Source organism: Macaca thibetana, chromosome 7, assembly GCF_024542745.1.
Source record: "Macaca thibetana thibetana isolate TM-01 chromosome 7, ASM2454274v1, whole genome shotgun sequence".
NCBI lineage: Eukaryota > Metazoa > Chordata > Mammalia > Primates > Cercopithecidae > Macaca > Macaca thibetana.
The window spans coordinates 158620055-158634976 of record NC_065584.1 but is presented as its reverse complement, the minus strand read 5'-3'; the positions used below and the strand labels follow the sequence as shown (position 1 = coordinate 158634976).

General features: G+C 46.8%; 2 protein-coding genes across 14 annotated transcripts in view; one reads left to right on the top strand and one right to left on the bottom strand.

Annotated features, from left to right (window-relative positions):
* Positions 1 to 11808, bottom strand: part of PML (PML nuclear body scaffold) — a 52300-nt gene extending 40492 nt beyond the window's left edge. For 5 of the 11 annotated variants that reach the window (XM_050797739.1, XM_050797737.1, XM_050797735.1 and 2 more), the window contains exons 1-2: positions 11546 to 11797; positions 8043 to 8515 (exon numbers count right to left, since the gene is read on the bottom strand). In XM_050797739.1, the coding sequence (XP_050653696.1) occupies positions 8043 to 8515; positions 11546 to 11674 (602 nt within the window). In that variant the 5' untranslated portion in view covers positions 11675 to 11797. Of the gene's footprint in view, positions 1 to 8042; positions 8516 to 11545 lie in introns of all 11 variants that reach the window. The other 6 variants (XM_050797731.1, XM_050797733.1, XM_050797728.1 and 3 more) reach the window with 5 other exon arrangements.
* The window catches only part of STOML1 (stomatin like 1), a 158709-nt gene that overhangs the window by 135451 nt on the left and 8336 nt on the right, over positions 1 to 14922 (top strand). Inside the window, exon 2 of one of the 3 annotated variants that reach the window (XM_050797748.1) lies at positions 14218 to 14421. In XM_050797748.1, coding sequence (XP_050653705.1) covers positions 14289 to 14421 — 133 coding nt within the window. In that variant the 5' untranslated portion in view covers positions 14218 to 14288. Of the gene's footprint in view, positions 1 to 14174; positions 14422 to 14922 lie in introns of those variants that run through there. The other 2 variants (XM_050797750.1, XM_050797749.1) reach the window with 2 other exon arrangements.

Sequence of the window (14922 nt, the reverse complement as noted above, 5' to 3'; positions counted from 1 at the left end):
GCTGGGATTACAGGTGTGTGCCACCACGCCTGGCTAAATTTTGTATTTTTAGTAGAGATGAGGTTTCGCCATGTTGGTCAGGCTGGTCTCAAACTCCTGACCTCAGGTGATCCACCCACCTCGGCCTTCCAAAGTGCTGGGACTACAGGCGCACCCAGCCTGCTTTTCTCTTGTGAATCTGTATCTTGTGAGTCTAATTTACAGGGACCTAGCTGGACATCTAAAATGGGTACAGACAAAAGGCTTTCTCCATCCTTAATAGGGAGAAATCCACCTCTGACCCCCACAGTAGAGGTGGGACTACTTACAAGCTGACACCATCTGGGACTCGCGGGGAGCGGCCCTGTTCCACTGCAGGGATTGAGTGTGGGGTATAAATTGTGCTTTACACAACTGCTGCCAGCCCACGCTAGCTACAAACACTGAACAATCTGGATGTCAGTCTTTACATGGGAGCAGACAACACAGACCGCAGGACAACTATGAAGAGAATCAACAACCAAACTGAGCAAGTCCCCATTGAAAAGGGGATCATGTAGGAAACATACACCTCTGTAAATGCGAAGTGTGTTTTTCAGGGAGACTTAAGAACATATTACAGTGAGAAAACAAGAACAGGCTGCCAAGAAAAAGCATCCTGACAGCATTAAGCTCTTTTGGCAACCAAAAAAAAAAAAAAAAGATTGCTGGGGGGGAAAAACCCACAACAATTCAACAGGGGTAGCAGATAGAAGAATGGAGTCAGCTGTGAAAAGATGAGCTGGCAAGTTAGAAAAACAATTCAAGGAGCGCTCAGAGAATCTCGGGGAAAAAGGGCAAAGCAACAGAATTAATGGGGAAAAAAATTAAAAGATGCAAAATATGTTCTTGGAGTTCCAATATCCATATAACAACAGTAGTAAACATTTTAAAAATAAACAAATGGGCCAGGTGCAGTGGCTCACACCTGTAATACCAGCACTTTGGGAGGCCGAGGTGAGTGGATCACAAGGTCAGGAGTTCGAGAACAGCCTGGCCAATATGGTGAAACACCGTCTCTACTAATAATACAAAAATTAGCTGGGCATGGTGGTGCGCACCTGTAGTCCCAGCTACTCAGGAGGCTGAGGCAGGAAAATCGCTTGAACCTGGGAGGCGGAGGTTGCAGTGAGTCACAATCGTGCCACTGCACTCCAGCGTGGGTGACAGAGTGAGACCATGTCTAAAATAAATAAATAAATAATAAATTAAACAAATGAAGGGCTATGAGTACATTAAAAAGTATGGCCAGGCACAGTGGCTCATGCCTATAATCCCAGCACTTCGGGAGGCCAAGGCGGGCAGATCACTTGAGGCCAGGAATTCAAGACCAGCCTGGTTAATATGGCAAAACCTTGTCTCTACTAAAAAGAAAACGCAAGAATTAGCCAGGTGTAATGGCGCACTTCTGTAGTCTCAGCTACTTGAGAAGCTGAGGCATGAGAATTGCTTGAGCCTGGGAGGCAAAGGTTGCAAGGAACTGAGATCATGCTACTATATTCCAAGAGTGAGACTCTATCTCAAATAAATAAATAAATAAATAAATAAATAGCAAAATATAATTTCCCTGAGCTGAAAAGCTGAAGAAAGACTTGAGTTTTTCAGATCAACAATGGTGACAGAAGATTATTGAAAAAAGAAAAAATTATATAAAGATCTTTAGCAGGCTGGGCATGGGCTCAAGCTTGTAATCCCAGTGCTTTGGGTGTTTAAGGCAGGAGGATCACTTGAAGTCAGGAGTTTAGACCAGCCTGGGCAATAGAGTGAGATCCTATTTCTATACAAAATTTTAAAAATTAGCCAGGCATGGTGGCAGGCACCTGTAGTCCTAGCTACTCAGAGACTAAGGCTGGCAGATCTCTTGAGTCCAGGAGTTCGAGGTTATGGTAAGCTATGATCACACCACTGCACACCAGCTTGGGCAACAAAGCAAGACCCTGTCTCTAAACAAACAAATAAACAAATGAAAACCATCCAACTATATTTATTAGCCAGGCGTGGTGGCAGGTGCCTGTAGTCCTGGCTACTTGGGAGGCCAAGGTGGGAGGATTGCTTGAGCCCAGGAGTTTGAGGCTATGGTGAGCTCTGACTGCACCACTACATTCCAGCCTGGGTGACAGAGTGAGATCCCATCTCTAAAAAGTATACTCACAGAGAAAAAAATAGACCATAACTGGACTTCTCATCTGCAACACCAGACTAGAAATCTGTGAAGCAAGGTTTATACATTCTGAGGTAAAAGCACTGTGATTGTGACCTCAGAATTTTACACCTAAACTTTCCCTCATATGTGACAGAAAAGAAGGACATACAAGTAAAGACACTTAAGGTCTCAGAAAGTAAACTCTGGAATAATTTTTTTTAATTACTTGATGGAGTATTCCTGTCAAATGGAAAATTAATCACCTTAAATAATTCAAGAAAGGGGAAGAAAAGCTATAGGAAAAATTATGTTGAGCAATGAATCCAATTAAAGTCTAAGGTATGGCTAACAGGTGGGTTGTAATATGACCATGAAGCTTAATACCTGTTCAGAAAGGATGCTTACAATAGAAAAAAAAAATTAAAAATTTGGTAGTAATCTGGAACTAAAAGTTCACATTATTTCAACTAAATCTGAAAGTGAGAGGGAAGAGGGAAGAAGAAAAATTATAAAAGTGTGCTAAATGTTTTATTTTGTCTGGAAGAACAGTTATATTCTACTCTTTGTGGTGATAGATGAGATAGGTTCTAGAGTGCGCATGTGCGTGTGTGTGTATACGCACTTTTTTTTTTTTTTGAGACAGAGTTTCGTTCTTGTTGCCCAGGCTGGAGTGCAGTGGTACAATCTCGGCTCACTGCAACCTCCACCTTCTGGTTTTAAGCGATTCTCCTGCCTCAGCCTCCTGAGTAGCTGGGATTACAGACGCCCACCACCACGCCCGGCTGATTTTTGTGTTTTTAATAGAGGCGGGGTTCACCATGTTGGTCGGGCTGGTCTTGAACTCCTGACCTCATGATCCACCCGCCTCAGCCTCCCAAAGTGCTGAGATTACAGGTGTGAGCCACCACACCTGGCCCTTTTTTTTTTTTTTAAGACAAGAGTCTCATTCTGTCACCCAGGCTGGAGTGCAGTGGCGTGATCATGGCTCACCGCATCCTTGAACTGCCAGGCTCAGGTGATCCTCTCTGAGGAATACCTCCACCTCCCGAATAGCTGGGACGAGAGGCACGTGCCACCATGCCCAGCTAATTTTTGTATTTTTTTGTAGAGTCGGGGTTTCGCCATATTGCCCAGGCTGGCCTCAAACTCGTGGGCTCAATCAATCCACCAGCCTTGGCCTCCCAAAGTGTTGGGATTACAGGTGGAAGCCACCATGTCCAGCCTATATATATGTTTTAATGGGGAAGTTACCACTCTGTAATTATTATTTAGAGAATTGGTGAAACAGAATGGAAAGAAAGGTAGAAAGTTTTGGCCAGGGGTGATGTCTCACTCCTGTAATTCCAGTGCTTTGGGAGGCTGAGGCAGGTGGATCACAAAGTCAGGAGATCGAGACCATCCTGGTCAACATGGTAAAACCCCATCTCTACTAAAAATACAAAAAAAACTTAGCCGGGCGTGGTGGCACGCGCCTGTAGTCCCAGCTACTCAGGAGGCTGAGGCAGGAGAATCACTTGAACCCCACAGGAGGAGGCTGCAGTGAGCCAAGATCACGCCACTGCACGCCAACCTGGGCAACAGAGCAAGACTCCGTCTCAAAAAAAAAAAAAAAAGAAAGAAAAGTAGAAAGTTTCAATAGAGTGTAGATACACACACACACAAGCACTAGAACTTACATATATATGGATATACACATATATATGCATATATACATTATATATACATATATTTGTATATTATATATATGTGTGTACTGTACAACAAATACAACTTTTCAACTCTAAGGATTATTGCTAGGAATATGTGAGTCCAAGGAATATCCTAGGCCACTAAGAAAATCTCAATATAGTCTTAGATGTAGAACTCATACAAACTGTATAAACTGGCCATAGAGCAGAAATTAGCAAGTATGAAATCGCACCACCACATGCCAGCCTGGGTGACAGAGCGAGAAACCAAACATCACAAACCACTTGAAAATTTTAGAAAACACTCTTCTCTAAAACTTTTCAAAAGAAAAAAAATTTTTTCCTTTTTCGAGTCAGGGTCTGGCTCTGATGCTCAGGTTAGAGTGAAGTGGCACCGTCACAGCTCATTGCAGGCTCAAATTCCCAGGTTCAAGTAACCCTCCTGCCTCAACCTCCCAAATAACTGGGACTACAAGCATGTACCACCTAACATGCCTGGCTAATTTTTTTTATTTTTTGTAAAGATGAGGTCTTGCCATGTTGCCCAGGCTGATCTCGAACTCTTGACCTTAAGCAAGAGAACCTTTTTAATAAAAGACTGAAATGATATTTGAGAAATGATTGACTATAAGAACACTCATAAAATTATCAAAGTTATGGCATACAGCCAAAGCCATATACAGAAAACTTATGCCTTAAAAAAGTTATTATTAGGCAGGCATTGTAGCTCATGCCTGTAATCCCAGAACTTTGGGAGACTGAGGCGGGTGGATCACTTGAGGCCAGGAGTTCGAGACCAGCCTGGTCAACATGGGAAAACCCCGTCTCTAATAAAAATAAAAAAATTTGCCAGGCGTGGTGGTGGGCACCTGTAGTCTCAGCTACTGGGGAGGCTGAGGCAGGAGAATCACTTGAACCCAGGAGGCACAGGTTGCAGTGAGCCAAGATCATACCACTGCACTCCAGCCTGGGTTACAGAAGGAGACTCTGTCTCAAAAAAAAAAAAAAAAAAAAAAAAGTTATTATTATTAAACAATAAAGATTGCAAATAAATGAATTATAAGTTCAAGAAGCTAGAAAATGAATAATGACAAAAGTTAGAAGGAAGAAAATGACAAAAATAATAAAATGACCAAACAGAAAGCAGGAAAATATTAAAATCAGTAAGCAATCTCAGGAAAGACTAAAAGTACAGTACTTTGAAAAGACCACTAAACCACAAATATACAACATCAGAAATAAAAAAAGGGGGTACAGTTACAGACATAGAGGATTTTTTTTTTTTTTTTTTTTTGAGACGGAGTCTCTCTGTCGCCCAGGATGGAGTGCAGTGGCACGATCTCGGCTCACTGCAAGCTCCGCCTCCTGGGTTCAGTCCATTCTCCTGCCTCAGCCTCCCGAGTAGCTGGGACTACAGGCACCCGCCACGATGCCTGGCTAATTTTTTGTATTTTTAGTAGAGATGGGGTTTCACCGTATTAGCCACTTTGGTCTCAATCTCCTGACCTCGTGATCTGTCCACCTCGGCCTCCCAAAGTGCTGGGATTACAGGCGTGAGCCACCGCACCTGGCTGAGATTTTTAAATTATGAAAGATAACTCAGGGTGAACTGGAAAATTTTCCAAAAATCTGACACAAGAACCAGAACAGACTAATTCCATGGTAAAAATGGGAAAAGTTCTCAAAAATCTACTATAAAAAAGGCACCAGTTCCAAGATGGTTTTTCAAAAAACTTTTATAAGCTTAAATTTCTTATATTCTTCAAACTGTTCTAGAGCAGAGAAATTATAATAGAATTTTAACATTCATTGAGTATTTAATATGTGCCAGGCACTATGTTAAATAATTTATATGTACAGTTGGCCCTCAGTATCTGCAGGTTACACACCTGTGGATTCAACAAATCTTGGATCAAAAATATTCAGGGAAAAAAAAAATCAATAAAAAAAAGGACCACAATAAAAAATAATACAAATTCAAAAATATAGTAAAACAACTCTTTACATAGCATTTACACTGTATTAGGCATTATAAGTAATCTAGAGATGATTTAAAGTATACAAGGAGAGACTGGGTACAGTGGCTCACACGTGTAATCCCAGCACTTTGAGAGGCCTATGTGGGAGGGTTGTTGCTTGAGCCCAAGAATTCTCAAGACCAGCCTGGGCAATGTGGCGAAACCCTGTCTTTACAAAAAAAATTAAAAATTAGCTGAGCGTGGTGGTGCACACCTGTAGTCCCATATAATCTGGAGGCTGAAGTGGGAGGATTGTTTGAACCCCAGGAGACTGAGGCTGCAGTGAGCCACGAGTGCAGCACTGCACCCCAGCCTGGGCGACAGAGCAAGACCCTGTCTCAAAAAATAAAAATAAAATAAAAAATAAAGCATACAGGAGGATGTGTAGAGGTTATATACAAATACTATGCCATTTTATATCACAGACTTGAGCATCTATGAATTTGAACCAGTCTCCCATGGATCCCGTGGGATGGCTGCATTATCATGTTCAAAACATGAAAGCTTACAAATTCATTAAGAAATTAGTATAAGGCTGGGTGCGGTGGCTCACGCCTGTAATCCCAGAACTTTGGGAGGCCAACGCAGGTGGATCACCTGAGGTCAGGAGACCAGCCTGACCAATATAGTGAAACCTTGTCTCTACTAAAAATACCAAAAAATTAGCCAGGCATGGTGGTATGCACCTGTAATCCCAGCTACTTGGGAGGCTAAGGCAGGAGAATTGCTTGAACCCAGGAGGCGAAGGTTGCAGTAAGCCAAGATCGCGCCACTGCACTCCAGCCTGGGTGACACAGGGAGACTCTATTTCAAAAAAAAAAAAAAATTAAAAAAAATTTTTAAATCCAAAAGATATAACCAGAGATAAAGCCAATTTCCCCTAATTTATTGCAATTTCAATCAAAATCCAATGAATATGTAAGTTTTAAAACTGCACAAATTGTAAGAGCAAAAGAAACGCATAAATTTTTTTCCTTCGAGGAATTTGTTCCTGAATTCCTTAATTAATCCCTTAATTCCTCAAAGGAAACAACAACAACAACAGGCAAAGGACCTAAACAGGCTATTCACAAATGAAGAAACACAATGGCCAATAAACAAGTGGAAAGCCACTCAACCTTTACAACAAGCTAAGAAATGTGGTGATACCAGCTGTTGAGAAGTCGGAGGGGAAAGCTTATTCTGATAGTGGGGGAAGTTTATCCTAAAGCAGGAAACAAACCACACTCAGTTTAGCAGATATGTAGTTTAGCAGGTATGTGGTTTAGCCATATATAGTTCTGAGTTGTCAAAAACAAGCGAAAAATGCTTCCATTTTGCAAGTGGATCCCTAAGAACCAAGAAGAGCCTTCTATAAACAATCTATTTCTGATGGTTGAAAGTTCACATAGTTATGCTACCATTTTGGCTAAAAGAGGGAAAATAGGACCTGATAAGACTGCTGCTACCTGCATATATAGTCATAAAGAAACTCTCAGAAGAAACATTCAAAACTACCTGTGGATGGGAAGAGGGAGAAGTAGTGGGAATTAGACAGTTGAGGATGGACAGAAGACTGCACTCTCTCTCTCCTCTTTATAAATTTTGTTCGTGAACTGTACAAATGTATTACCTATTAAAAAACTGAATTAAAATCTGTTTAATAAAAACAATTACAACTGGATGTGATTTTTTTTTTCCCATACAGACACTCTCAGATAGCACTGCCTGGTGTTAATGGTCTCAACTTTTCAGACAGAAACTACCTACCTGCCTCTGATCCTAGAATCCAGCCTTACTGAGATTCTCTGTCAGCGCTCATGGAAAATTTCACTCAAAGACTTTCTAAAGGGCAGTTTGGTAACATGTATCAAATGTAGAATTTCTGTCCCCCTACAGCCAGCAGTGGCACTTCTAAAAATTTATCCTGAAGAAATTACTGGATAACAATGCAAAGATGATTCTGCAGCATTATTTATTACAGGAGGAAACTGGAAACTTACTATCCACCTGCGTGGGGACTGGCAGCATAAACTGCGGTCGTCACCACGGATGCTGCATATCTGCAGACCACATTTAGAGTTGCAAGGCCCCAGAAGCTCCTTGTCCTCAGCTGTGTGACTCTTTGGATCTTTGCTCCTCTCACCTCTACCTGGTTCTTGGATGCACCATCCCACCCTGTGCCAGCCCACTCACCTGGTCAGTGTAGGGGTGCGGTGGTTGGGGTTGGAGCAGAAGATATTGTTGGTCTTGCGGGTGCCATCCAGGAACTCACGCACGGACTGGTTGCGCAGCTCTGCTAAGGGCCGGGCCTCGTGCTTGAGGAACCACTGGTGTGCCTCGAAGCACTTGGCGCAGAGGAGCTGCTCGCACTCAAAGCACCAGAAGTCGGCGGACTCTTTGCAGCGGATGCACGCAGCCTGTGCATCCACAATCTGCCGGTACACCGACAGGCGCCGTTGCAGACTCTCGAAAAAGACGTTATCCAGGGCAGGCGTGTCTGCACCTAGGGGCCAGGGCGCCTGGCAGATGGGGCACTGCATGCCCGACTCCTCCAGGCATCCTGAGCACAGCGTGTGCAGACAAGGCAGCAGCTTCGGGCACTTGGCTTCAGCCTGGCATTGCTGGCAGCGCAGAAACTGGAACTCCTCCTCCGGAGAGGGGGCTTGCTGGGGGACCAGAGAGGCGGGTGAGGCCTGGAGAAGTCCCAAGAGCCCCCACCCACTGGCCAACCACCCTTACAGCTGGAGCCTGGAGTAGGACCTCATATTCCATTCCAGCCAGTCATTGGATGATGCAAAACCCTGGCTTATCAGCACCCCAATACTCCCACTTATTCAGGCCCTCCTGCTCTCACTGCACCATTTATTGAGCATCTACTTCTCATCACACACAGTACTAGGCCCTGAGATATAAGAGGTATAGGATACATTCTGCCTTCAAGGAACTCAGTTTGGAAGGTAGATACAGTAAGTACCAACCTCATATAAAGTGCTTAATGCACAGTTTGGGGGTTCATCAAAGAGGTAAGCATGGAACAATCATATGACCCAGCAATTTCACTCTTACATATATAACCAAAAGATCTAAAAACAAGGACCCAAACAGATACTTGTACAACAATGTCCAGAGCAACATTATTCACAATAGTCAAAATGTAGAAACAATCCAAGTATCCATCAACAGATGAATAGATAAACAAAATGTGGTCTACACATATAATGGAATATTATTCAGCATTAGAAAGAAATGAAATTCTGATCATGCTACAACATAGATGGACCTCAATGACATTATGCTAAGTGAAATAAGCCACACACAAAAGGTCAAATACTGAATGATTCTGAGGCAGAATAGGGTCTGGAGGCAGGGAACCTAAGGCCGATTCCCTCTGACTTCCTAGAACTAAATCCAAAGGAAAACCCGAACTCTCCACGCCCAAGTAACAAAAGGACCAGAGGCTACTCTCTTTGCAAAACACCCCATTTCCTGCCTGGCAGATGGAAAATTGAAAGCACCTCTGATTGGTTGCTTTCTACAACCAATGGGGTGAACACCAAGTGGCCAATGGGAAACCTCTAGGGCATATTTGGAACCCAGAAGATTCTGTAACTTGGGCCCTTGAGCCCTGCTCCAACCCATCCCACCCTGTGGAGTGTACTTTCATTTTCAATAAATCTCTGCTTTCATTGCTTCATTCTTTCCTTGCTTTGCTGTGCATTTTGTCCAATTCTTTGTTCAAAACGCCAAGAACCTGAACAACTTGCGGTCAAGACCGTCTACTGGTAACAATTCCACTTATATGAAATATCTAGAATAAGTAAGTTCGTAGGGACAGAAGGTAGATTAGAAGTTACCAAGGGCTAGGGGAAGGAGACAATGAGGAGCTATTGCTTTACTGAGACTCAGGACACACCACTTCAAAATATGACTGCAGGAGGCCAGAATATGCCACCCTTGAAATATACTTTGTTGGCATATTTTAAGCTGGTTATTCTGAGAAACTGCTGATACAGGAATAGCTCTGAAAAGCTCTCCTTTTGTAAAACAGAAAGGCATTTGCATCCCAAAGAAAATCTACATTAGTAAAATGGTCTATATTAAAAGAGGGCTGCTCCAGACAACTCTTATTATCTAAGAACTTTTTATCTACATAGCAAGACAACAGCTCCTCTCCTCACCCTCCCATAACTTGTGTCATCATCACCACCCAGAAGCTCCAAGCTCTTTTCTGTAGATCAGGATGTTATATAGGCTTCAATCATCTGAACTTCCTTTGAGTCTCATACTTTGTGGGACTCCTGAGTATACATATGTAATTAAATATGGGTTTTCCCCCTGTTAATCTATTTTATGACTATTTAATTCATAGCCCAGCCAAGGAAACTAGAAGGGTGGAGGGAAGCCATCTTTCCCTCCCCTATGGTTTAAAGGGTACAGAGTTTCTGGAGCAATTAAAAAGTTCTGAAAATAGATGGTGGTGATGGTTACACAATATTGTGAATCTACTTAATGCCACTGAACGTTACACTTAGAAATGGTTAACATAGGAGCTTATCCGTTACGTATATTTTACCACAATTTTTAAAATACAAAAGCAGTCCGGGCATGGTGGCTGACGCCTATAATCCCAGCACTTTGGGAGGCCGAGGTGGGCAGATCACGAGGTCAGAAGTTAGAGACCAATCTGGCCAACATAGTGAAACCCCATCTCTACTAAAAATATAAAAATCAGCCAGGTATGGTGGTGTGGCCTGTAATCCCAGCTACTCAGGAGGCTGAGGCAGGAGAATCACGTCAACCCGGGAGGAGGAGGTTGCAGCAAGCAGAGATCGCACCATTGCACTCCAGCCTGGGCGACAGTGCAAGACTCCATCTCAAAAACAAACAGATAAACAAACAAACAAAAAACAAAACAAAACAAACAACAAAAAAACCAAAGTGCTTAATACAGTACCTGGCACATTTGAAGTGCTCATAAATGTTAGCTAGTGTTGTTAAGTAATGTTATTCTTAGTTGTAATAATGCTTATAAAAGTTACTGTAATACAGTGTCCTCTGTACTTTCATGAAGGGGAGCAAAAGGGCCTGGAAGGCAGCAGAATAAGAAACCCAAGTAGTTCCTTTGGGGGTGGAGGTGGGAGGTAGGCAGGACAGGTGTGGCAAGATAAGGGTTTGTTAGGGAGGCTTCCTTAAGCAGAAACCACATGAGCTGGGAGGCCTTGGCAAAGATACCTCTTCAGTCTGAGCCACAGTTTCTCACCTCGGATCTGGGAAGTTGGTTTTAGTTTTGCTGTGCCTGGGACATGCTCCTGGCTCCAGGCCAGCGCAACAGGGCTACCACCTCCATCCTCCCTAATCTGTGGTCCTGCATCTGAGGCAGGGTTGAGGCAGGGCTCGAGGGTGGGCGGAAGGGCCCAGGCCCGGAGGCCACTGACCCTTCTCACCTTGCCCAACTGCTCCGTGGAGAAACCGCAGCCCAGCGAGGCCGCCCCAACTCCTCCGGGTCCTCTTTTCTACTCTATCCTACCCTCCCATGCCCCAGCCAAGAAGGTCAGGACCCTGGTGTGTGGTCTTCCCGCTTTGTGTCACTCTCTAGCGTACTTGACCAAATCCTCCGTTAGACCCTCTCTTCCCCACTCTCCCCACCACAGCAAACCAACAAAGCCTAACCCCATCATCCCCTAACCCAATAGTACCTCTGTAGGGCTGTGGCTGGGGCTGGGCTGACGGCCTTCCGAGGGGGTCTCGGGGGGAGGCATGGTGGGCGCGTGGGGCCGGGCGGGGTCCTGCTGGGGCCTCGGAGATCGGGCGGGTGCAGGCTCCATGGACCTCAGCTTAGTTTCGATTCTCGGTTTAGATCTTGGAGGGCGTGAAAAGAAACTAAAGGGGAGGCGTGAGCCAGTTGGCTGAGCCCCTTGAGCTGTCCGAAAGGGGAGGTGCCAGCTCAGGGCCCGCCTCTGGAGAGGAAGTGAGACACAAACTGGGGGCGGTTCTAGGGGCAGAGAGGCCGACTGTGGGTTTTAAAGACACGCCCAGAGCGGGGAGGAAGGAGAGGCGGGGAGCCGCAGACCTACTGCTGGCTTACGGTAAAGCGGGAGAGGCAGGGCAGAGCTGCAGAGGGGCAGCCCCGCCCCCGGGTTTGATCCATTCATCAGTTCACACTGGCACTGCTTCGTGCCACCTCCTGCCGGGAGCTGGGCGCACAAAGATGAGCCACACGCAGCCCCTGCTTTTTAAGAGCCCCAGATGTAATGGAAGAGCAAGCTTGCAAACGGAGACATTCTGGAAAGGAGAGCCCTCAGCTGGGACCTGAAAAAGCAGTGGGAATTCACCAGGGATTCAGGGCTGTAGGTGGTGGGGTCCAGGGGACACTGGAAACACAAAAGATAGCTCTTGCAAAAGGCATGGAAGTTTGAAACACGAAAGCCTGTTTGGGAACTAGTTTTGGCCGTTTTCAGATTTAAGAGGGAATTCATGAGAAATGATGACCAAGAAGTGTGCTGGGACAAGATCCTAACTAAGGAGATTGGACCAGTTCTGGGAGTGATGGGAAGTTGGTGAAGGATCTGGAACCAGGGAACAACATGATCAGCTGTGCATGATGGGACGGTCACTCTAACAACCTAGGGGCACGTACCCTGGTCTAGGACAGTGGCTGTGGGATGCAGAGGAGGGTCTTGAGTCAGAGATCCTGGGAAGCCAGTGACTGGAGGTGAGGGAGCAGGGTGACGCCTTGAGTGACAGCTGGAAAGGCTGGTGGATGTGAGGTGGTGGGGGCAGGAGGGAGGGGGAGAGCTGGAGAGCGGGTATGAAGAGGGAGAGGGGAGAGCCAGCTAGGTCTTCACCAGTGGAAAAGCATGCCAGACTCCCAGCTGGTGAGGGGAAAAGGGCACAGCTCCAGGTGACCTCACTGGGCCAGTGCCCCTGGCTTCAAACTGAAACCATCGCAACCACTGTGCTGGCTCCTGTGCACCCATTCTGTACTCTGTTCCAACTTAGAAACAGACTAGAAAGGATGATGATAGGGCCTGGCTCTTGTAAACCTTATAGTATGCGGGCTGGAGGTCAAGGGTTGGGTGGATACCCAACTTCCTAGGGACTGTAAGAGGCCTCAGGAGCCTGCCCTTCCCTCCAGCCTGGTCAGTACTCCCAGGCCTTTAGAGAATCAGTCCATGAAAGCCAAATATGGTGGGCAGCCATCTGCACAAGGGACCTGGAAGTGGGCTATGGCAGGATGGGGCTTTGGAGGCCAGAGGCGATTGGCTGAGGAGGCAGAGCTGGGGAAGCTTTATTCATTTATTTGCTTGCTTTGAAAGATAGCCTGCTCCCAGACTACCCCAGAGTTCTGTTGGAAGTTAACACTTCTCAAAGTAAATTCGCAAGTTGCATTCAGGTTTTCTCAAGCCCTGGAGAGGCCAGTTAATTTCAGCTACCTAGATCAAGGGGCATGCTGTTTCTAGACCTGCAGGACTGAGGGCCTCACCTCTGTGGTGCTCTGGGGCCCCTGCCCTCATGTGGCTCTGTGCTACCCCCTTCTTCCTTACACGTCCATGCTCCCTGAGGTCTGCATGTGAAACTTCTTTCTTTTTGTGCCAAAGTTCAGGCCTTCCTACTCCACCTTGATCACGGTGACCTGGCTAGGCCATTACTTAACAAATAAGTACTGAGATCTGCCCTATGCCAGTCCCTGCTTGCTGGGCTATGGGTTCACAAAGAGGAATAATTTGCAGACTATGTCCCAGAGAAACCCAAAGTCCAGATATGGCATGCCCTGCCTCCAGTGTGCGAGAAGGAGTGCTGAGAAGGCTGATAATAGCATGTCCTTGATCCTGGAGAAGATTCGCTTCCTGTAAACCCTGATGAGATCTTGCTCTCTCTCTCTGGCTGCAGTGCAGTGGCACGATCATAGCTCACTGCAGCCTCAAACTCCTGTACTCAAGAGATCCTCCCGCCTCAGCCTCCCAAGTGGCTGGGACCACAGGCAGGCATCCCCATGCCAGGCTAATTTTTCAAAATTTTTTGTAGAGATAGGCTCTCACTATATTGCTCAGGCTGGTCCTGAATTCCTGGCCTCAAGCGATCCTCCTGCCTGAGTCTCCCAAACTGATGGATTATAGGCGTGAGCCACCGTGCCCAGCTTCCCCTTCAGCTTTTCTAAGGCTGAGTAGAAGACGGGAGGAGGCGACGACCCCAGCGTGCTCCCGGGAACACCGATCACACCCCTTGGCCCTCGGCTGCCGTTCGGTCCTCCCAGCACTGGGGACGCCATACGACAGCGGGAGCGGGCCCCGGCCAGTCTCCTCCTCCTGCGCCCGCCGCTGCAGCGGGTGGCAGCGTGGGTGAAGCCGGAAGCAGCAGCCAGCAGGGCGGGGCCGCGTAGGGCCCGCTGGTCAGGGAGGGCGCCGTGTGGCGTGCGGGGCGTGTCTCCTGTCAAAAGCCATGCTGGGCAGGTCTGGGTACCGGGCGCTGCCCCTGGGGGATTTTGACCGCTTCCAGCAGTCGAGCTTTGGCTTTCTGGGCTCGCAGAAGGGCTGCTTGTCCCCGGAGCGGGGCGGCGTGGGGACGGGGGCCGGTGAGTGGCCGCCCGGCACGGCGGACCCGGGGGGGACCGGCCGGCAACCCCCAGGCCCGAAATCTCTGCCTCCGAGGAGTCGGCCGGCCCGGCGTCATCGCACCCTACGAGGGGGGACTGAGAAGGGGATACGATGTGGAGAGGGGGCTGGACCCGGCGCCTGGTGCTAGCGCTGATACGCCCTCCCTAGGGTCACGGGGCGGTGGCCCTGGAGCCAGCCAGCGTTGCTCCTATCTTCCAAAACCTCACCTCACCACATTTGTCCCCGGTTCTTATTAGCCCTTTAGGCCTGGGAAGACGTTTCAGGTTTCTATTTCGCATAGAAGAAACCGAGGTCTAGGCAGAGGAGGCCACCAGCACCCTAAAGGCACCTGCTGCCAAGAAATGGAAGTATTTTCACCCTAGGGGGCACCTCTAGAAGCCCGGGAACTAGGCATCTCCTGGATGTGCAGGCCAAAAAGACAGGTCCTCAGCTGCCTGTTGGATCTGCCCTGCCTCTGT